The 22,403-nt window shown below is 37.3% G+C and overlaps 5 protein-coding genes across 7 annotated transcripts; all 5 read right to left on the bottom strand.

Moving 5' to 3' along the window:
- Window positions 1-2,763: 2,763 nt before the first annotated feature.
- LOC147546682 (putative F-box protein At4g38870) lies at window positions 2,764-4,720 on the bottom strand. The gene is made up of 2 exons (XM_086673581.1): window positions 4,360-4,720; window positions 2,764-4,144 (listed from the first exon to the last, which is right to left on the bottom strand). Exons 1-2 carry the CDS (start codon window positions 4,516-4,518, stop codon window positions 2,891-2,893), a joined length of 1,413 nt encoding a protein of 470 aa, XP_086529707.1. The 5' UTR covers window positions 4,519-4,720; the 3' UTR covers window positions 2,764-2,890.
- Window positions 4,721-5,889: 1,169 nt separating this feature from the next.
- On the bottom strand, window positions 5,890-10,043 carry LOC147546681 (phosphoinositide phospholipase C 4-like). Its single transcript, XM_086673575.1, has 8 exons — window positions 9,307-10,043; window positions 8,469-8,665; window positions 8,090-8,225; window positions 7,814-8,005; window positions 7,517-7,728; window positions 7,274-7,391; window positions 6,599-6,838; window positions 5,890-6,406 (listed from the first exon to the last, which is right to left on the bottom strand). The coding sequence occupies exons 1-8, from the start codon at window positions 9,619-9,621 to the stop codon at window positions 6,113-6,115; spliced, it is 1,704 nt and encodes a 567-aa protein (XP_086529701.1). The 5' UTR covers window positions 9,622-10,043; the 3' UTR covers window positions 5,890-6,112.
- Window positions 10,044-11,244: 1,201 nt separating this feature from the next.
- Window positions 11,245-16,343, bottom strand: LOC147546679 (E3 ubiquitin-protein ligase APD2-like). 3 transcript variants are annotated; one of them, XM_086673578.1, is made up of 12 exons: window positions 16,067-16,343; window positions 15,487-15,864; window positions 13,691-13,975; window positions 13,480-13,586; window positions 13,269-13,394; window positions 13,065-13,161; window positions 12,816-12,890; window positions 12,635-12,717; window positions 12,256-12,402; window positions 12,035-12,107; window positions 11,604-11,958; window positions 11,245-11,527 (listed from the first exon to the last, which is right to left on the bottom strand). In XM_086673578.1, the coding sequence occupies exons 3-12, from the start codon at window positions 13,944-13,946 to the stop codon at window positions 11,452-11,454; spliced, it is 1,395 nt and encodes a 464-aa protein (XP_086529704.1). In that variant the 5' UTR covers window positions 13,947-13,975; window positions 15,487-15,864; window positions 16,067-16,343; the 3' UTR covers window positions 11,245-11,451. The 3 variants fall into 3 exon arrangements, with proteins under 3 accessions (XP_086529704.1, XP_086529703.1, XP_086529705.1); XM_086673577.1 differs by having other exon boundaries at window positions 14,795-15,864; window positions 16,067-16,311; XM_086673579.1 differs by lacking the exon at window positions 16,067-16,343 and adding an exon at window positions 14,795-15,370.
- LOC147546680 (protein EARLY FLOWERING 4-like) lies at window positions 15,449-16,198 on the bottom strand. Its single transcript, XM_086673580.1, has one exon. It carries the CDS (start codon window positions 16,196-16,198, stop codon window positions 15,770-15,772), a length of 429 nt encoding a protein of 142 aa, XP_086529706.1. The 3' UTR covers window positions 15,449-15,769.
- A 440-nt stretch (window positions 16,344-16,783) lies between the features above and the next one.
- Window positions 16,784-22,240, bottom strand: LOC147546678 (smr (Small MutS Related) domain-containing protein). Its single transcript, XM_086673576.1, has 11 exons — window positions 21,177-22,240; window positions 20,447-20,472; window positions 19,228-19,317; window positions 19,054-19,136; window positions 18,626-18,858; window positions 18,166-18,242; window positions 17,999-18,055; window positions 17,806-17,873; window positions 17,616-17,722; window positions 17,444-17,505; window positions 16,784-17,235 (listed from the first exon to the last, which is right to left on the bottom strand). Exons 1-11 carry the CDS (start codon window positions 21,793-21,795, stop codon window positions 17,110-17,112), a joined length of 1,548 nt encoding a protein of 515 aa, XP_086529702.1. The 5' UTR covers window positions 21,796-22,240; the 3' UTR covers window positions 16,784-17,109.
- Window positions 22,241-22,403: the final 163 nt, after the last annotated feature.

Below are 22,403 nucleotides of genomic sequence, written 5' to 3'. Positions count from 1 at the left end.
TGATAATCTGAAGTGCATGGTTAGACAGAGAATGGTAGAATAACCGCTCAAAAACCACGATAAGCATAAATACTTGAATTTGAACAAATTCAAGAAAGAGTTATCATAGTAACAAATAGTTCTTAAGTATCTGAGCAGACTCGTATTAATTGGTTGTACATATCATAAAGAAAACGAAGATATGTGGACAACACTCGAATCCCAGATACAAAACAGTGGATATGACAAACCACTAAGGGCTACGATATCACAAAATCCTTAGAGGCAGACGTGCATAGATGGATCAACAATGTAATCCTAAAGGCCTTGATGGATACATTGTTTTGGAGAAAGCAAAGGAAGTAGGTGAACTTCCTGAAGGATATTTGTTTGTGATTGAAGCCAGTGCACGCAATAAACATAAGTAGTTGTTGCGTAGGCACTAATACGGTAAGTCTAGAGAATTCAAAATAAAATAGACTAGCACCGTAAAGCAATTGCTCTCAAGGAATGCATAAATTAAAATTATGCTCAATCCTAAGTTACCTGGCGGATCCGTAAAGAACAAGGGTGAACAAGAGAGTTGAAATTGCATCATCAAGGGGAATGTGGCAAAAACGCCTAAAGTAAATGAGTAAAGGCATGGTGAAACCCTACCTAGATGACTGGAGATCCCACGATCTAGGTTCAAAGGGCAACTGAAGCTATATCCTGACTCGACAGTAACACTGTAAGAGATTTCTATCTCTTACCCATTCCTAGGATGATAACAGTGTTGCCTGCATTGAGAGGCTAAGCATTAAGCTTTTAATGAATCCGAAAACTTAGAACTTGATTCTAACGTGAGGTATAGCAGGATACCTTATTACGGATAACCTATATGTGTGTGAATTGATGCCGGTTCCGTGGGAAGGTCGTCTAGGCCGACTTCTCTAAAGCACACATGAATTCGGGATTGTTCAGGGCCGAAATGAACACAACCGAGAACCTAAGTCGGTAAGGGATTAGCTGTGTGATAGCTATTCAGGTTTACAATTTCCAGGACTCAGTTCAAGACGATAAGTTCACTGCCGTCCTTGTAGACCTTGTAGTTATTCACTAGGAAAGGTTCAAAGTCGAAAGACTACCTTCTTCCGATGCAGCGAAGTTCCGCATATGAGCTCTTTTAGTGTCAATATGTCAGTATAGTATGTTTGTATATAGTAAACCTCGAATTTTCATTCATGTGGGGGATTGTTGGAATCGGAGCCAATTTTGGCTCGAGCCGACTCGTCAAACTCAGAAACGGAACGCGCCATTGCGTTCGTCTCGTCGAGCTCTTCAATTTAGAGCCAAGAATCACTCAAATCCGATTCCGGATGAATGAGAAATTCAAGGTTAAAGTTTGAACGAAGATCGGTTGAAATAGGTACTAAAGCGTCAAAGAGGACAAGTCAAGTTGAGGGGCGTTTGCGCGAAGAGGAAGCGTGCCAATCTGGACGGTCAGCGTTCATCGCGCGGGATTTCACGCGATCTGACGTCAGGCGTTCCTTCCGCGTTCGGGCACGCTCCGGGCTACGATCTAACGGTCATTTGATCAACTGTGGGACAGTTTCGGGACAGATCACGATCATCTAAAGGCTGCTGTTTCACCCGAGTTGTGAAGGCAGATCCAACGGTCTAAAACCCACCCGAAATTCCCAGTTATATAACCAACTCTCCTCAAAGAGTTGTGTCCCTAAAAACCAAGAGTTTTGTCCCCAAAACTCTAGAGATGTGTCCCAAAAGCTTATACCTATTCAATTCCTATATAAACCCACCAAACCCACTTCATTTTCAATCAATTCATTCTCTTCTCTTCTTCTCTTCCCTTCTAACAATTAGAGGTTCTGGTTAGCCTAGAATATCTAATTAAAGAAGTATTTTCTAGAGGTTCTGGATAGACTAGAATATCTAGAAAAGGAAGAAAGAAGTTCTTCATAGGTCGTCTAGAACATCAATTCAATTCATTCTCTTCTTCTCTTCCCTTCTAACAATTAGAGGTTCTGGTTAGCCTAGAATATCTAATTAAAGAAGTATTTTCTAGAGGTTCTGGATAGACTAGAATATCTGGAAAAGGAAGAAAGAAGTCTCGAGTGAAATCTGAATTTCCAAAGCATCTAGAAGATCATCCGCATCAGTCAAAGAGCTCATAATACTGACAAAGGTTCGCCCGCTTTCAGAATATAGAAGTACCATCTTAAACTTCTGAAAGGTTAGTCGTTGTATCCCGAAGGCATTCACCCTAACGTTTGGTACTGTTACGGGGGTGTAAAAATGTCTTAAGGAAAGAGAATTTATTCTTGCCTCGACTACATTAAACACCTATCTCGGTTAGCCCGAAAGAAGGAATATTGACTTATCTTTATTCTTTAATAGTTTATCTCTCTATAAAGTTAGAGAAAGGAAACTCTGTCCGAATCAAGCCAAGACAGAGAGAAATCGACTTATCGATTAATAACCAGAGAACAACAGAAATAACCGAACATCAACACCACCTACAGTCTGCAGACTGCAGGTGCAACCTCCGCTTAGGTATACATTGATAGAAGATCATTGCCACCTACCAAGGCCACTACCGGTATCAGTCTAAGAGGAGTACTACTTATTGACTTTTATTTTTGGCCTTTTTATGTTTTTTGTTTTTACAAAACGTTTTACAAAACGTCCAACATTGTTATAGTTCAAATGACAGGGTTGTTAAAAATGTCTCATGATTTTTTACTTTTTTTTTGTAAAGAATGACCCATGAATTTGCTCAAGGAGTTGGCTGAGAAAAGGAATGAGTGTTCAAATTGAAGTATCAAAGAACCAGTAACTTTACAAAGACAAACGACTAAAAACAAACATGACAATATAAAGAATAATATATCATATGTCGAAAAGAAGGAAGCTACGGTTGGTGGTCACTTTTTTGGGGCCGAACTGGATAAATGCTTTGCACGATTATTGAAGACTCGCACCGATGAGGGTGCTTGAAAAACTTTTTTTGGGATTTCTTTCTTGGATCGGTGAGATTACCATATTCATTCCACTTCTTCTCTAACCTGTCATAAATATATAAACCGAAACTTTTTTTTCGGTCATCTTCATCTCCTCCTGGTAAGTTTTTTGGTATTGTTCGTCTTGTTATCATAAATTTGTTTGTTCCTGCAATTGATTTAAAACCATAAGCATTCTTTTTCACATGGCAAGGGATTCCAAATGGTTCTTCAATCCACTTGTTCTCCTTCCCATCCTCCATATAAATCCACAACTTCATCTCTGAATCGGATAAATTCCCTTTTTCATCATAACAGTGTTTGTCTATTAATGCTAAATGTCCATCAACTTCCAATATATCTTCCGAATAATAATCTCTAGAAAGACGACGACTTTTGAAGATATCTTTAGGGTATTTGATGACTCTAAACTTCTCTTTTCCAACATCAAATGCAATTATGCTATCGCATTTCTTTTCATCATTATAGAAGGCAAATGGTTCGTCCAACCAATATAAAGAACCATTAGCGTAAATTGGGTATCCTAAAACATTTTTCATAGGTGTGTCGGTGTGAATTGTTCTCCAAGTATTTTCACCGACAGTAAATACCTCACAAAGGGGCACTTCCTCAAAATCTCTAGATTTATCTCGATTTTTCCTCGGTCTAAGCCACATGAATACTACTTTATGTTTTTGAGTAATTGGGTCAAATCCAAATCCACAAACAGGAATATCCTTGTAACCAAAACGTTTAGTAAAATCTTTTCCTATATTTGATCTGATCCATGGTGTTTTTTCTCTAATGCAATTATTGTAAATTCTAACAGAATAATCCTTGTAGTTTACATAACAAACCAAACCATAAGCAGATACTAATATGTTGTAACTCTGCCAATAAGGGCCTTTCTCCCATTGACCTAAATATTCTTTCACATACTCCTTGTTAGGTGGAAACAAATCTAGGGTGAAAAACCTAGTTCCGCACTTTTTACCTGAACAAGTAATGAGAAGTTGTTGTTGTTGTGATTTTAATAATTGACAAGTGTGTAAAGACAGAAAGTATTTATCTTCTTCGATCAAATACAACCAACTCTTACGTACACACTTAAAACGCATAAGTGACTTTGCTTGAAGCCTGCTAAGTATTTCTAACATTAATTCAACCTAGTTCCAGCAGAAGTCGCCGGCCAGAAATTTGACCGGTCGGCGACCTCTGCCGGAGAAGGTGATGAGGTGGCCTAACAGATGAGGTAGCGTGACATGGCAGAGAGAGAAAAAGAGATGGAGGAGAGAGAGTGACGGAAATTTAAAGTTAACGGTAATAGGGGGCCATATGGGTATTTCTCGTAAAGTAGGGGGCCAGGCGGGAAGCTGGTCACAAAGTAGGGGGCCATTAGGGAAATAACCCTTTTCTTAATTGTATTTTGACTTGTTTGCTCTCTTCTCTCTTGACTCCTCAATCTCTTAAGACCCATTAAGTTTCTCTTGAACCAGAAAGTATATCTTCCCTCTTGCTTCCTCAATCTCTTAAGCCCCATTGAGTTTCCCTCGAACCAGCTAGCCAGCCCCTTTTAACCTAGTTTAGCCGACCCTAATTAGAATAGGATTTGAATTAGAAACCAAAAATTGCAACTTTTGGAAAGTTTCCTTTCGTGAGCTTGAGTCTATTGGTGGATTTTTAAAAGTCCGTTTCTAATTCCTTCTTTTTAAGCAATAGAAATACTTACAAGGTTAGAAACAATTAAGATCTACCTATTTTCTTTTCGAGAAATCGACTACTTAGTCGTTACAAAGTATTGATACATCATGAAAACGTGATTAGTACGATAATTGTATAAGTTAAACGTCCAATGAAAGACACTTAAAACCCAACAACATGAAAGAGGCCTAAAACCCAAAATATCTATCTATTAAGAAACCAATTTTACCTATTAATTAGATTTTATTATTAATCAAATTTTCAATCTTTCATAAACTTTTCTTTTTAATCTAAGGTAAATCATTCGCATTAACTCGAAAATTATGTTTTTAGTCCGTTGCTAACGCATGTATAAGTAAAGTAGTTTGGTTGGCCATATGTCATAGTTTAGTTTTTTTTTTTTTTGTTGAAGGATGTCATAGTTTGTTCAACAAAAAAAGGATGTCATAGTTTAGTTGGGTTTTAATTCGTTCTTGTTAGGGTTGAATTTTGGCGGTTATCGTGCTTATCACATATTTAACGTAGGCAATTTTCAAAAAAAAAACGACTATCTACTCATAAACCAATTTTACCTATTAAATAGAACCATTTTACCATTAATCAATTTTTTTGACTCCCTTACCCTTAAATCTGAGTTCATTTTCGGTGCTTAATCAAGTTTTAGCTCTTTTGTTAGGTTCCATCTTATGTTCTTTCAGGACTAAATACTCCTTTCTTCCATTACATTAAATAAGGAATTGACTAAAAAAAAGCTCATTCAGTAATATACCCCTCAGAGCATCTCCAATGCAACACTAAAAAAAACTCAACATTTACTTTAGATTTACTTTTGATTCTTATTTTAATATATAAAATGTTGATGTGGACCAATTGAGATACAACAATAAATATTGAGATACTCAAAAGAAAACAATTGAATTTTCTTTTGAGTATCTCAATATTTATTGTTGCCACATCATATTGAGACTCTAGTTGAGTGTTGCATTGGAGAGTGTTTTTTGTCAAAAACTCAAGTAGTCATATGTGTCAAATTGAGTTTTGTAAGTTGAGTGTTGCATTGGAGATGCTCTCAGTCATGCATAATTCAGTAATAATGTCTTCATAATAAATATTTTTTTACGATAAAAGATATTTCTAACAAATGCACCTTCATGGTTGGACCAGTTTGACTCAGATATTTGTGAAATTGTTAACATTGCAACTCAATATATCGCCATTCTTAACTGTCGAGATTTATTTATATTTCATGAATACAACAATTTGTTTATGAGTTCAAATTTCTATTAGGAGCTTCAATATAAGAGACCTCTTTAAGCTGGGGAAAAAGAAAACAGCAGCTCTAAAGGGTGCACTTTATGACTTTATCTATTACAATACATGTGATATTTTTAGGTTATTTATAGGGAACAAAAATTGAGAGGCAAAACCTGTGTTCAAGCAAACTGGAACTGCATAAGAAGCTTTACAGACTTGAATTTTTCGCCTTTTCGATTAAATAACGGAACTGCTCGGATCCCGGTTCTCAATTCTGATACTGGCAAACAAGTCTGTCCACCAAAATCATCTTTCTCTGTTTTGTCATACTCGTAAACTTCTATTCGTAGGAATGCTAGCTCTGGAACAGTCAAAGGGAAACTGAATTCTGTGTCCCATACTGGTGTCCATTCATCATCCATTTTGCTCGTTTTTTTCATTATTGAATCAGCTGGAACTCCTGCTATCCCAACCTACCACACATGTTGTTTGGTTAATATTATTTTCTTTTCTGTTTCACTATTAGCCTAATAAAGAAAGTTTGATTATACAAGCAAACTAAACTGGATCTCGTTTTTTTTCATTTTTTATATTAACGGTTTCAAAAAACTTGGGTCGGAATGAAGAAGGAACAAGACATTCAATAAGGAATTTTAGTCACTTACCCTTGCATAGAAATCTGGTGGGGAGTAGGAATCAAAGTGTGTTTGGTCGAAATCAATTCGCCATCCATCTCCCATGAGTACACCTACCTTCAAGGTTGTCTTCACTGGTAATTTTGTTTCAGTATCAAACATCTCCTTATTCAGTTCCCCTTGCATTAGGAAATCAGGTTTTTTAACATAACCACACCCACCATTGGATCTGAACATTCCATCCATTAGCCAAAGTTTCTTGCCATAACCCTGACATAGAGAACTGCGTACGTTAGTATAAACTCTAGAAATGATTATGAAACCCTCTTTGTCCAAATAAATTTCGAGAAAGCTTATTCAGGCAATAAACAGGGGTTGGCTTTGATAACGCCTTCACTTACTGGAAAGAAGTGGTTGTTAGGGCAACAAGTTAATTTCCATTCTGATTGCAACTTTTTAATCCCATGGACATTTGAGCCTATTAATTTATAAGCACGATAAAAGATATCATTTTAATACATTTTCCTGGAACACATTGTGCACCAAGGAATTGTTAATGTGGGACTAATGAGCACAAACAAACATTCACATTAAACAAAACATCTATAGTTTAGGACCATAATAAGAGAAATAAGTAATGAACAGAATTAATATTTGAAGAAGTGTGAATAATAGAAGAGTGATGTGCGATGTTTAGTAAGTAACCTGCATGTTGAAAGCGACCATTTGAGCCCCGTGCATCCACGCAAGTAGTGGTTTGTAATTGGAGGAGGTAAGCCGTGTACCTTTTGGGTAGATTCTCAGCAGATTCTTCTGAGTAAATCTAAAAGTATATCGAAGTCAGATTATGAGGGGGAATAGATAAACATTAAAGATACAAAATATAAAATACTAATGGATTCATTAAGTGCCAATCTTATATCTTGCATGAGAAATATTGATATGTACCGGAGAAGATCAGTTCCATGGGATACTGTAGCCTTTTCCAGTCCTTGCTCACTCAGACTAAGCCGCCCAACCTTATCAGGTTCTATTTTCAGTGACTCAGTTAGCCCATCTTTATATTTCTTAGCATGAATTGCGATTAAACGCTTATACTCTGGTGCTCCTAACTGGCGTGATCCACGATCAGAATCACTGGCATCATCGTCATCATCATCCTGATATTTGTTCATCAACCACAAAATTATACATCAATTTATTTAGTGCACTTTTAAGGTATACAAAAATTATTTCTCAATGCACCTTCTCGTATTGGGCACCACCTTCATCATCAGATGATTCCTTGCCCTTGTCTTTGGAGTTAGCAGCAAGGTATTCTTTTGGCGGTTTAGTTGAAAGCATAATTCGATGCTTCAGTGCTTCTGGAGAAGGAAACTCATCTAGTTGCTTTGATTCAGAAAAATAAAGTGTTTCTCCAAATGTTTCCATGACCATCTATGAAGAAAATTATTATTGGTTGTCGAGAAGAACTAATAAACAATATAATTAGTAAAATCTACAGCAGAAAGTAATAGTCACCTGAGCTACTTTAGCTCGAAGACGTGGAGTAAGGTGGTCTTCTAGAGTTATGACGACAGGGTATGGGGAAGCACAAAACGCGTACTCCTTGATAGACCTCAAACATTTGATAAGTGACACCGGAGTAGTCAGGGTCCTATGATAACATAACAGTTAAATTACTAAAATCAAAAGAAATAACATGAGTTTATCTTTTTTTTTTATGCACTACAATAGGTCTAACTTATGGTACAACATCCCCCTACAATTTTCAAACGTTAAACAGGAGATTTCGTCACCAACCCAACAATTTTTTTGCAAATTAGATCAACAGAAACCAGTTTTCGTAAGTTGTAAGGGAAATAAGTAACTTCCTAAGAAATTCATAAAAAGTTCATACCCTCCATGAAGAACATGTACATCATCTTTGTTGGAATTGGGCCATATATCAAGCTCAATTACTTTGACACCTTTCTGCAGTGCCTTTATGATTGGGACGTCACTGCAATCGCTGCTGAGTTGATTCCCCGTTAAATAAGAATTATGTCCTGTATGTATGTAATAATGGGATAGTGGAGCATTCATATCCTGGTGAACCTGGAACAGAAAAATTTTCTATTAAGTGAAGATATATGGACCTTTATACCTAAATCCTCGAACCTATCTTCATCCAGTCAAGGTAAAAAAGAGGTAGTAGAAAGCATCTACAATACCAAAAGCCACAGATATGTGGCTTTCATTAATACATGTTCAGCTAATAGGAAAGAAATGCACTTATAGCACTCCAGACTTGTGTTGGGCACGCGAAATGAACCAAGAATCGGATACCAAGCGGAATAGGATGTCAAAATAGTCTCACACGGGAGAAGGGCTATCTAGCAACCAAGAATATAACATCTAGGTCCTCTCCAGTCATAGATAGCACAATTGGTTTTGAGTTGGACGAGCACAAACTTTAACATGGTATCAAAGCTAGGCCCAAAAAGTGTTCCTCCCATAGGGTAATACTAGACCCACATAGGGGGTCGGGATTGGGTCGGTCGGTTTGAGATTCCCTTTCCCTCCGCATCGAAAAACTAACACTCCTTCTATCTATCTAATGCAAAGATAATTGGATTTGGGAATCGTAAGACCTCCTTATTAGCTGAGATCTTCCTTGTTATTTACTATTTAAGTAGATTTCAGATACAAGTTGTGATTAAGAAATTGTGATTAAGAAAGGAAATCATTTGTAGTACCTGAGATAAATGAGCGGGATTGAGATCTTCGGAGAAGAGATAATGGAGGAAATCATCAAGAGTAAGAGCGTGTCTAGTGAACTTAGCGATTTGATGACGACGACGCATGATCTGTTCAATGATCCGCTCGGCATCAGATAAAGTAGATTGATTTTGACCTTGAAATTGAATCAAAAATTGAACAAGTTGATCTGCTGTCATAAGAGATCCTGATTCAGTATATTTTGAAAATACAGATTTAACTTCAGATGGATATTCAAACTCATCGTCTTTAAATTTCCTTGTAAAACACATAAACATCTTATAACTTCCCATCTCTCTCTATCTAAACTTCTTTACAACAACAAACAAATAACCTAATTTTGTTTTGCTTTCTCTCTCTAGAATTTAAAAATGGGTTGAAACCAATGGATTTGTCAAGAAAGAACATAGACAGAACATAGACAGATAGAGAGAGAGAGGGGTTTTGTTTGAGGAGAGGGTGGAGCGTGGACTTCTGGGGTCAGTCGGATTCTTCCGATCTCCATGCCTCCTACTACCTTCATCCAACGGTGATCTGGTAGCTAGTTTCATGGAGTCAGGTCTTCTTCTTCTTCTTTTACTTTTCTCTCTCTAGATTTCGCTCTCACACTGATATCATCCTCCCGCCTTTTCCGTCTTGACTTCCATTTGTACGCGGGCGGGTCCCCGCGACAATTTCACCCAGGGTGCGTCTATAGGGCATCACAAATTGCTCCCGGGGCCTCTTTTCCATTAGTGGTTGATATGAACTCCAAGACCCTCTAGGTCCCCGCTTCTATGATCCATGATTACTGAATTTGAGTTATTAAAAGTATAAATAATAATAAATTTGTCGGATTTAAAGCTATATGTTTTGTTGGGCTTTAGGCCCCTATATTATTGGTTTAACTTACGCAGTTATCGTGCGTATCACATCTTGATCATGTATCTATGCCTTATAATGACAAACGTAGACCGAGGCTGATTTTTCAAAAAAGAAAAATTGCTCGTGGGGTTTTCGAGCGCACCCCTTCATTCTTCTCCTTTTTCCCTCTACTTTGTCTCTCTTCAAAGATGTTGCAAGAAAAGTCTAGGGCTTTGGAGCCCGAAGATCCGAGCTTGCTTATGGATCGCGATCTAGATTTGTTGTCATTTTTTTTAATAACAAAATGGTTCTTCTTCTTCTTCTTTGTTTACCTAGATTTGCTTTATGCCCTAGATTTCGAGCTTGGAAAGACAGCATGAAGGTCCGAGACCCTCGGGCTGGCCAAGAAGGCGCCTGTAGGTATCGTGAGTCAATGGAGATCGACCACAATCAATCTCCATTAGGAAGCCCCAAGAGCAATTTTGGTCATTTCGAGATATTCTAAAGACGTCCCATAGAATTGCTTTTGGCACCCCACTTGCACGTAAAGGGCTTTTGGATTTTGCCGTTGAAGAAGTGTATGAGTACAATAACAAGATCATCGTCCGTAATTAAAAAAACTAGAAATATTTGACTATTAAAATTGTGTTGATAAGCATTTAGACACGACCCAGATAATGTCATCAAATCAGATGTCTTAAAGAAAGCAATATATGAACCTGCACCGAATTACCTACACTCATCCCATTTCAGGAAAACGTACCTCCTATAACTGAAGTCAATAGACCTCCCATTACCGAAATGGAACTTACTATCTTATTTAACAGAGCCCGCTTTCAATTACTTCGTGAAGGCTGGTGATGACTGCGGACACTGATTCGCATCATATCCATGTACGGACTATTGTTTTGTTCATTATCTATATCACATGGACACACGTTCCTGCATAATTCATTAAGGAAAATGTGTATTACTTGTTTGGTCTCTAATTTTGTTTCAACTGAACTTGGTCTAGTTGATATATATTTTCTATCAATCAGTAAAAGATGTGACAAATATAGCTTCGGAAGAGGTTACAACCGAAAGAAAAGCCTTAAATAGTGAATAATTCGACATTGTAACATATATCTAGTAAAAATGAGACATATACCATGGCAGAAGCTCAACTCAAAAAACTTTTGGCCCAACCATCAATCTCACAAGTGGAATTATGATATCACAAATATACAGTCAGAGATGTTCTTTAATGAACTCTCTCATTCAAAAATAAAGTACTCTGCTCAAACGGCGAAGATCTTCCTCACTTTCTTCATTTTCCTTCGACATATGGGGCAAATACCAGCCTCCTCCGCAATCCTGCAGAAATTTAAAACTTTAATCTAGTTTGCTTTAAGATGGGCGGAAATGTTTTGATGGGTGGACTGACAAGTACCTTGTTCCACAGGCGAAACACGTCGCACAATGTCCGCAAGGAAGGAAAAAGCAATCCCTTGGAGCATCAAAGCAAATTGCACAAAGACGCCGAGGATTGCTGTTTTCCCCTTCTTTCAGTTGTCTTCCTTCGATCGAATCAACAGCGAAACATTCTTCGATATCATCTTCATCATGAGACACAGAGTCGTAAGAAGAACCCCAACTAGATAGATCATCATCTTTATTTACAAGTAATGGGGTTCTCTCAGATACTGTTACTTGTGGTTGATAACTGGTACTAGCTCCAGGTTCTTCAGTTCCTTGGATTGTCACGCAGAGCTTGAAGACCAATAATATGAATATCGTCACTACACCTAAACATGGAGAAGGTAAGAGATCGACTATAATGCACTACGGAGTATGACTATAAGATGTGACTGAAGAAAGTACCTGAGCCAAGAAAGTAAGATATCCATCTCTCTCCATACGATACTTTGACATACCAATCGTCAGTAGGTGAACCCTGAAACCGGAAAAACCCTTATAGCTATGACGCCATTGATATAACTTGGGAAAGAAAGCCTATTAGTCGATTATACTCATGGTATTCGAGAAATGGTTCTATAAGCCTCAATTGGTCTTCAAAACAAAGGAACTGCGACTATAATTACCTGTTCAGGGGCAGACGAGGTTAGGACAGCAGCATCCGTTCCTAGAAGTCGGAGCTTTACTCCACAAGGACCGATACTTGGAGAACATTTGTAGTATGCCTTTGTTGTATTATACACGAGAGCCCTTATTTTAAGGTTCACTTGCACCTGTTTCATAGTTCAAGTTAGTCACCATTCAAGTTCTTATTATTTTTCCGGTTCTTCCTTGTTCGGTAAAATAGACAAATACTTGTTCAGACACTGCACAATCTGAAACTTTGTGATAAAGTATAATCACACGAACACGAAAAATCAAGTAGGCGTAATCTTCATACACGAGCCTTAGCCATAATACACAAATCCACACAATCAGAAAAATAAAGAGCCCTTTTTTGCTTACCTTAACCTCCTCGGAATTCAAGTTACCAACGGCAACATAATAATCAGAGGACGTTGAGAGTTTCTGTTGAACTGTTCCGGTTCCTACGAAAAAAATCGGTATAAACCCTTAGCAAGATGAAAATGCTAGGGTTTTAGGTTTGCTTTTGCTTAGTGCATAGTTTAGGTTTTCAAACCCTTACCATGAATGACATTCCATGATAGTGTGATATTAGGATATGATGGACTCTGAGTCCATTCTATCAAGCTGTCTTTGCCTGCAATTATTCACGGAGATTGAGAAATGAAGTGGAAATTATGATTGGTCAGATACCCGTGAAGGAAGAAACCCACCAAAACTGAACATTGAATTGTACTATCTAAAACACGATCCATGAGTATCGACAAGAACAGAGCTATTCTTCACAAAAAAGCGAAAACTCTGAGCGTACCTTCAGCAATCACAAGGAACACCTCAGTGGAAATCGGGGAGTTCACGTTGTAATCAATGCTTATTTCCGACCCTTTGTTCAGAAAATATATCCATTCCTGGACAAGAAGTAAACGACGAAAGAGAACTCATTAGGGAACTAACACAACAACTTGAACTGATAATACCAACGAAGAAGAAGATTAGGATGTGGGATAGACTCTACCTCGTGCGAATATGCAGGTAAAGTAACGTTATAAAAATCAAACCAAGTCTTCTCAACATCAAGTGAAGGAGGGCTTTCGAACCCGTATAGCATCAACCCTTTAGCTTGACCATCTAATTGTTGCACCTGGTATTAACCATAACTTAAACCAACATATATAGAAAGTTTTGAACAGATAACTGAAAAAGCAAAAAGAGAAATAAAAGATTACCTTGATTTGATTTATGAAGTATGAATTAGCTTGTAAAAGGCGAGAACAATTCGGGCCTACTCTCAAATCTATAGGTCCATAAAAACCCAAAATCAGGGTCATGGATGCTGCTAATAAGAAAACAAAGAGATATCAACAACAACACAAAGAAACTATAAATTCAGAGACGGAGAAAGAGGAGAGAGAGAGAGAGAGAGAGAGAGAGACGAACCGAAGAACCAAAACGAGGCAAGCATGATAAAGCAGGACCAAGAATCAGATGACATAGCACCTTCTGTTGGAACTTGAAATCCATTGATTTGCCTCTGTTCAGGATTCTCCTGCTGATTCTGTTCTTGGGTTTCTTGAGCTTGGGAGTTTTGAGACGAAGAATGGGAAGAAGAAGATGATGAAGCTAAACCTGAAGGACTATCACTAATGGAAATACTCGGAGAGGATATAGGTAAATTAGGATCAGATTCTTCCATACCTATTGATGAAGATGATGAAGCTAAACCTGTTGGAACAAATTGTAAACCCTAATCAGTTTAGGGTGATTGAATAGAAGATTCAGAAGAGAGATTTGATTGGGGGACACTGTGAATTTTGTTGTGGATTTCACCAAGCAGTCTACCAAATTTTTTCCTCTGGGTTGGTTTGGAATGGTAGGTATGTCATGTGTGGAGACGGTTAGTTTATGTCTTTTATTGTACTACCTGTTGTAGTTTAATACCATGTTACTTCTTATAAGAGCCGTCCGTCCAATTCTAGAGAAAATCACAGTAAGTAAAGTCAAAACCCCCAAAGTGACACCAATTGACCGACAAGTCTAAAAACTGAAACAGAGATCTTCTGAGTATATATTAGAGTTTAGAAAAAGCTAGTATATTATTCGAAAACTTTCTTGGTTTTTCAAATGCAAGTATATTATTAATTTAGAATGTCTTACAAATTTTTCGGATATTAATCCGTAACTAACTAAAACATTCTATTCTTTCTAAGAATTCCTACATAAAAAAGGAAATGATTTCTATTCATTGATTGATGAATGACCGGAGTGTTTGTCAAAACCTATCAATTTTGTGTAAAAATTCGACAAAACTTCTCTAGCGTGATTTCGATTCATTGATGAACAACCTGAGTTCATTCGGTTGAAAATTTTATTAATTTGAGAAAACCAATTTAGGGTGATTCAGATTAGGTGAAGAAAATGAGATACTTTATAATCTGAGGAAGCTGGATCCACCATTAATTCACATTCATTTTCAGGTGTACCAGCAAACAAATCCACCAGATAAATTGCCAACAAAAGGAACACAGAAAAGGCCTATAGAACCTCAAGCATCAAAAGTTCCACATTTTGTACCAAACCATGGTCCTACCTTCTAGCATACAACTTCAGCAAATGTGATATTTTACGCCTTCACAGGAAGCAGCACGGAGGGCGGTGTAGGCGAGAATGTCAAAGACAATATTTCTTGCAAGAGGGACCATTTAAAATAAGCCCATACACCAGCAACCTATCTTTTTACACCAAAACAGAAAAAGCTTGAAAGGAATGAAGCTGTCATTCTTCAAACGTCTTTCGGATATACTGTGATTTCACACCTCCCACGAGACTGAAAAAGGTTGAGAACGAAATAGACAAAACTTATCTCTGGTAGCGGCATGACACTCTACTCGGGCGATCAACAACACCCTCGTTTGAAAACATATCAATCTCTCTGTTGTCAAACCGTTTATCAACTCATTCTATGGCTCATAAGTCGTACCAGTAAAGTTTTTTCGATCCACTTTACTCAAAGCTTTCCCCGGGCAATTCCTGGTAAACACTCCTAATTCTATATCGAAAACCCAGGTTGAGACCTCATCACATCCACAATAACGTATCCGGCCCTAGAGATGTCCCAATCTAAAAAGACATCCAACTTCAATACCTCATCTACCACCATAGATGTAATTTCTTCTCCATATCTAATAAAAAAAAACAAAACAAGCAAGACATATAACATAAATTAACATAAGTACCTCAATTACATCTCTGTGGGTAGAACAAGAAGAAGAAGGTAGAGAGATCCAGCAATCATCATCCTTTACAAGAGAAAAACATAACAAGCACCATTATAAGCACCATAAAACCACCAACAACCCACATCAATACAACAACAATAACTAACTAGAGAGACTTGAGAGAGAGAAACTAAAACCCTAAAAAACTAATAGTCACATACTCACTGAGACATTTTAACAAACACTTAAAAACCTCATTCTTTTAACCACACTAAGAACTTATAATTCAATCAATTCGAAATTACTGAGAGTGATTGATAGGTGGATCAGTGACTTCTCCATTTCCCAACAAGTTGTTATCGTTGTTGATTTCACGGCGATGATGATGAAAGAAACCTGAGAAATTGGTGGAGAGATCAGAGTAAAGAGATACAACTTTAGAAATATTACCATTAATCTCTTGAATCAGGGAAACATTCTTTGCAAGATTATCTGGTATTTTGGATTGGTGATTCTCGTTAACTTGTTGAATTAAAATTCGATTCTGATCTAAAACAGTTTGAACTCGACGGAAGCTTTGACTGATCATCTTCCATACCTCCCTATCTTGTCCTTCTTCTTCATCATCTTCTCTGTCAGGGATGATTTTTCTTACCTCACCTCCGTCGTTGGGTCGGCGGCGAGTTTGAGTGGTTTTCTGGTGGGGGTTGTCGATATCGTCGTCATCCATGCTCGATCAGTACGGAAGAATTGAGAGTTGACGGATTAATCAAACCTCTACTTTTTTTTTTCTCCCTTTATCTCTAGAGAGAGAAAATCGAAAAGTTTAGAAACTTGGTCCATTTGTATACTTCATATTTTTGCCAATCACAAACAAGGTTGCCTGTGTGTAAAGTGTAATAAAAAAGGCCAAGACAAAAATTGTTGGGGGGTTTTGTTGTCCTTTCCTCCCATGAAGAGAATGTGAAACCAAAAATCAGACCCTTGGGCTGGAATCCGGACTGATGTAACACACCCGAGACTGGAGCTTCAAATGAATTGTACCCACTTCATTGATAAGAAGCCGCATCCAAGACTGGTAAGACGCCGAACGACCTACACGCCCAAGATTGGAGCTTCAAATGAAAACTACATCGGATTTCTGTTTAGAATCTACCCAAATGTTGTTAACCAACGGTATCATATTATATGCCAGACTAGTAGGCTGGTAGAATCACGGCCATTAACACGACATTTAGACCATGAAGATTTCTCATCTATCAATTATTGTCCAATAATAATTCAAACGAGGACAAACATAAAAAAGAAATGTACAAGTTGTAAATGTGCTTACATTGTTTAACACAAAATATGTGCTTACAGTCATTAAACCTATGTATGGGGAGAAACCCCAATTTGGAATTTAATTGAGCTTGGTCCTTGAGCCATTGAAATTTTGAATGTAATAATGAGCAATTTCAATCCCCATTTCCGAACTATAATATATCTCTTAACAACATGACAGGATTTCCTACCTGATTTTGAACACTAAAGTCTAAAACGCCATTGCTATTGATGGGTTACAATTACAGTACACAAACGAAATAACTCAGTCAGTCAGGGATTTGGATCCTATTCTACGATGCAGCGGAGAGAGTACCCTTACTCAGAATCACTATCAGATTCTAAAAAGCTGGAATACTCTCTCCCTCCAACTAGCTTGATCAATACTATTCCTTGGTTTTCTTCCTTCCATTCAGCTCCTGCCTTCTCCGCCACGCCTATGACCTTCAACACACAATCAAAAAACAGAACTAACGATATTATGCTGGTGTTGAAAAACCATCCTCAGTAAACGGCACGAGCTTAATAAATTTAGAATTGCACAGGTTACCGAATTCTTTTTTCCTATTTATTATGACTATTTCAGTTCTTGGTAATTCACACGTCTAGAAGAACTAAAAGAACTTCTATTGGGTTCGTTGTTGCAACTTACCGATTGTTTCAGTTTACCTTTGCCAACCCCGCATCCAGTGATGACCCTGAGAAGTTGAACAGCTAGAAACACAAAGGTAGTTTAGTCTAGACAGACTTGTAGGGATTAAGAAGTTGATATACAGGAAGTACTAGTAAGAGTATAGCACTGATTTGCAGCATTTGACACTTACATGATGTATGCATCATGAAAACAAGATGAACTTTCAAAACCCTGATGGCTTGCTTCACATGTTGTCCATGCAAGTCGATTGTTAGTATGTTCTGGATACCTTTATTTCTGCACATAGATATGTTGCTTGGTTTAGAATTTAAAATATCGTGTGTTCCAAAAAACGTGAATAAAGATTAAGTTAAACCAACCTAGCTTCAAATATTCTCTTGCTGGCCTTTTCATCCGCCTCATGGGCTCTTCTGTTTTCAGCTCTCCCCTAACCAAATTCATCAGAGTTTTCATTACAAAAATGTAAAACTACAAGATTAAGAATAATTTAGTATCATGATCTCAACATCAATATCACAGAAGTTTCTCCTCTCTAATGGGTTGACGGGCTACCTGTTCTGAAAGATGAGCTGCATAATCTTTTTCACCCCTCGAATATGCTGTTGCAGCCTAGAGAAGAATTTGATTCAACATTTGTTAGCATTATAATCATCCAGATTTGATGTCTATACTAGGCCAAAGTGTTAATGTCAAATGTGAAGTGTAAGAGTTCATCTTACTTTCTGAAAATAGAATCTCATCTTCTCCCAGTGAAGTCTTGCAGCTTCTCTAAATACCTGATATTCTTCTCCTTGAGCTATAACATCAAAAAGAACGAGCACAAGTACTCGTCTCAATATGATAACATTTGACATTCTTGGTAACTATGAGAAAAGTATAATACGGGAACTGCTTGGAAATTATATTTGAGATTCCTTCGATATGCACATCGAAAGAATGGAACCAAAGATTAACAATCCAAGTTAAATGGTTATTGAAACACAACTTACAGAGACAATCTACGGTTCCGTCAACATAATAGATGGAACTTACCCTTCAAATTTGTAGGGTATTTATAAAAAAAACCTTCAGTCTAGCATAATACATATATAATATGGAAGGGATCCGTTCAGCCTGCACATAATAGGCAATCGGACTCCAATACGTTAACAATTAATTATTGGAGTAAATGTACAGTACCATATTCCCTATTGTCTGGAGGTTGAACAGCACCAGTAGGATGGGAACCCACTTTTTGCCCGAATGACTCTATTTTCTTCACTACGTTCTTCCAGTTCATACCATCAGGGTTTGCTTCAGAACTTTGGGAGATACTAAACAAGGATTCCAGTACCTTCTGCGGGAGATTTGTTTCTGTGGCTGCCGGGTCAGGCCGAGATTGCTTAGGCCCAAGTAAAACTTCAGAATAATTCCTGAAATGAACACAGGATGAAGATTGAATGGATTTTTCGGTTCATTTTATTTTATTGCCCCTCATTTTACTTTATCTTTCCTTTTCCTTGGAATTGATGGGACTGGATCATAAATTTGAACGGTATGTAACTCATTGATACGGGCCAACATAAAATTCAACATGATAAACCATAGCAAACATAAGAGTAAGTTACCGCCTATTATCTGAAGACCGCAGTATCTCCCGATTCTCTCTTTCAAATAAACCAAAACCTGGTTCTGACATCATCCCATTTGACTGTTGCAGAAATTTCAAGAAGTAAAATTACAGAGGTATTGCACGATTTACTTCTCTCGATAAATGCTAATACAAAAAATCAAGACATTACCTGATCTCTCCCTAAGGTACTATTACCATTAATACCATAATTGTTTTGGTCATTCGGAGAAGCAGACAAATCAAGTACTACTTCCAAGGCCTGAAAACATAAAATTCTTCAGTTAGACTAACACTCATGTACACCATTGCCAGCATTAATTCAGATTGTGCTAAATCATACATCTTTGACAAAGAGTGAGAAAAAGTAAAATTTCAAGATAAGCATTCGACATAGTTCTCCAATCAGTGGATACATTTCAACAACGCATGTCCACGTGAACTTTCGAAGGAATTTGTTTGCAATCATTCCACGCCTACCAATTCAAGATATTTCAGTTTCCACCACGCCCACCTCCACCAGTACCCATGTTGACCTCAAGTTACCTAAATATCTGAATATTCAAATCTGCTAATAAGTTAATACCAGAGTATGCTTTGATATTCCCCAGCTCATATTAAGATCCAAGCCAGACATACGTCATAAGCAGAAGGCAGAATCAAGAAAGGACAAATGGAATAAGAATGTGTTGCTTCGTTTGCTACTTTGCTGTGAGTATGATTCACAAGAATTGTATTTATTCATGTGTCTAGAGAACTAGAGACGGCTACTAGGCAGAGTGCAAGAGTATAATGAGTATTTCAATGCTTATTTAGAAAAAATAATATTCACTGTAACCTAAGGCTCAAGACTTGCCATTCAACAGAATTTGAAGATGACAGCAGCAACTGGGTGATAATTCTGCACCAGAAGCAGAAATTAAACTCAACAACCACATATTCTGCTATAGTCCCACATCGACAAAAATCGCACAACTAAAAGGAGAGAGGAGCATGAGGATCTAATGGTTGTGGGCGTTATGAGCACATGGTAGATATCCCCATGGATGAAGTCATTGAGCCATAGGAAATAACAAATGAAGAGTTCCCAATTGGCATAATTACTAAGCTGCCAAATGAAGTACCACCTCAAGCTGAAGAACCTCGCTTATCAGTTTCACTGAAAAGTATTATTCTTTACCTTTTTTCACGCTTCTGCTTGAATATGTTGTTCTTTAGAAGAGAAAACTAGAGTGTTAACAACAGAACGAGGCATAGATAGATTCACAGAAGATACATACTTGTTAAATAGTTTGTCACTTGCATCTATAGTGCCCAGTGACAAATATGATTAGAGTTCATAACAGATAGAAGATAGTTGAAATTTGGAACTACTTAAAATGCGTATATACCTTTTCAACATCATATCCACATTGACCTGCAAAGATGAATTTTTCAAGTTACCATATTATACATTACATAAACCACTGAGTAATACATGACATGGAACACATTCTTGACTTTAATCATAAAAGACGCCTACAATCAAAGAAGAGTAAAGGAAAGAAAATGTGGCTCTCGAGTTCTAGTTAAGTTGTCAATCAAAGTGAAACAAACAGAAAAAAAACTGCACATGAAGAGGGAAAGGTAGAGAAAAAAAACGGGAAACACTTAAAATATAACGAAGATCTCAGAAGAACCAATCTCCATCTTAGATAAGCACACTTACATAATGAGCAACTAACACAAATTGTAAAGTGAGAAAAAATAGTAGCCTTTGATACAATTGGGACACAGTAATCCAACAAATAATGGGAAAGAAAACCCAACTGATACTGACCCACCACCCCAATTATGATATTTTACAACAAAAGCTTATAACTAGACACCAACAAGATCGAAAATGGTCCAACCGGGGGTTGCGTAATGATGAAATCTTAAACCACAAACATTGACAACCATGAAAGGAGCGAAAATCTCCAGATATAGCGATTGCATAAAAATCATGTTCCATAAGTTAACCTAATCTTAGGATTCGAAACAGTCACCATTTGATAGTAAAACTTAAATTCCTAACAAGATCATACATAAAGCAATTTGAATACAAAATTAACATAATAGAGAAGAGGATAGAAAACTAACAAAATACATCTCTGATGACAGCCATGCTCAGCTCACACCCATCCCCAAGCAATGAGAACAAAAATTGCTCGGATTCTTCGTTGCCCACAGAAACATCATTCATTACTCTATGCCCCTTACCCTTTGAATAATTATACCTTCTTTCCCAATCTAAAGAGCTTGATCTAACATATTCTTTCCCTAATACAGTTGAAACAGTACCAGTAGAAGCAACAACCTTTTTTTGTCTATTATCTCTAAAACCCTTAGAATTAGGGATATCAGACTCAAAAACCCTATCCGACGAACTCGAACTAAAATTAGAACTCGTCGTTGGATCTTCACTAGTCGATTCAAAAAACCTCTCAGAAGAAGAAATTGAACTCGAACTTGCTCGAAGATCATCATCTCCATTCAACAACAACAATTCGCTTAAAATCTCAGCGGCCTTATTAGGATCTTTCCCTGATCCTCTATAAGCCGAACTAATCTCGTCAAGAGAAGCCGAAGAGAAAGCTTCGATCAAACATTCCATGTCTTTAACCTCCTTGTTGTCTTCTTCCCTATTAACAGCGTTTTTAGGGTTCGATTGAGGAGGCGAACCACGAGATCTCTTCTTCTTCCTCTTTGATGATTTCATTTCTCCACTACCAATTACTCCTAAATTAGTATCTATCTATCTATGAATAATAAATTTACAAACAACAACTCAATTGAAAGGGATACAAATCGAACAGAGAGATGATCAGGGAATTATTCTAATTACTACTACTACTATTAAGATTAAGATTTGGGAAATTCAAAAACCCTAGAGTTGGACGGATTGAAACCCTATGAGTGAAATGAAAAATTAAGAGTTACCGATAATTACGGATTACTTCACAAACTAAGAGGAGGAGGAGGAGGAGGTGCCCAGAGTGCCGCCCATTTCTGAGAAGTAAAAACGACGATGACAGACAGACAGGACCGTTGTCTTTACCTGCTTTAATATTATGTAGATTTCAGATTAACCAAATATTAGTTTCTGATTTCTTTCTAATTATCGCTCATTAGTGACTCTTGATTGGTATCTTTGACCAAATGTCAACTATCCGATTTTTGGAGTCAAATGAGATATTGACCGGTACTCTAGTAGGAGTAGTATTTTTATTTGAATACAATGTATTTATTACTAAATACTGGTATTTGGTAATGGGAAATTTTAAAAGGCCCCCCCGTTTTTGTTAAAAGGCCTCCCCGCTAAAAGCG

The sequence above is a fragment of the Eschscholzia californica genome, unplaced genomic scaffold (genome assembly GCF_041429995.1).
Source record: "Eschscholzia californica isolate CP2 unplaced genomic scaffold, dmEscCali1.0.p SCAF_4, whole genome shotgun sequence".
NCBI classification, from domain to species: Eukaryota; Viridiplantae; Streptophyta; class Magnoliopsida; order Ranunculales; family Papaveraceae; genus Eschscholzia; species Eschscholzia californica.
Note: the sequence above shows the minus strand (reverse complement) of the source record. Positions and strands in the feature narration are given on the sequence as shown.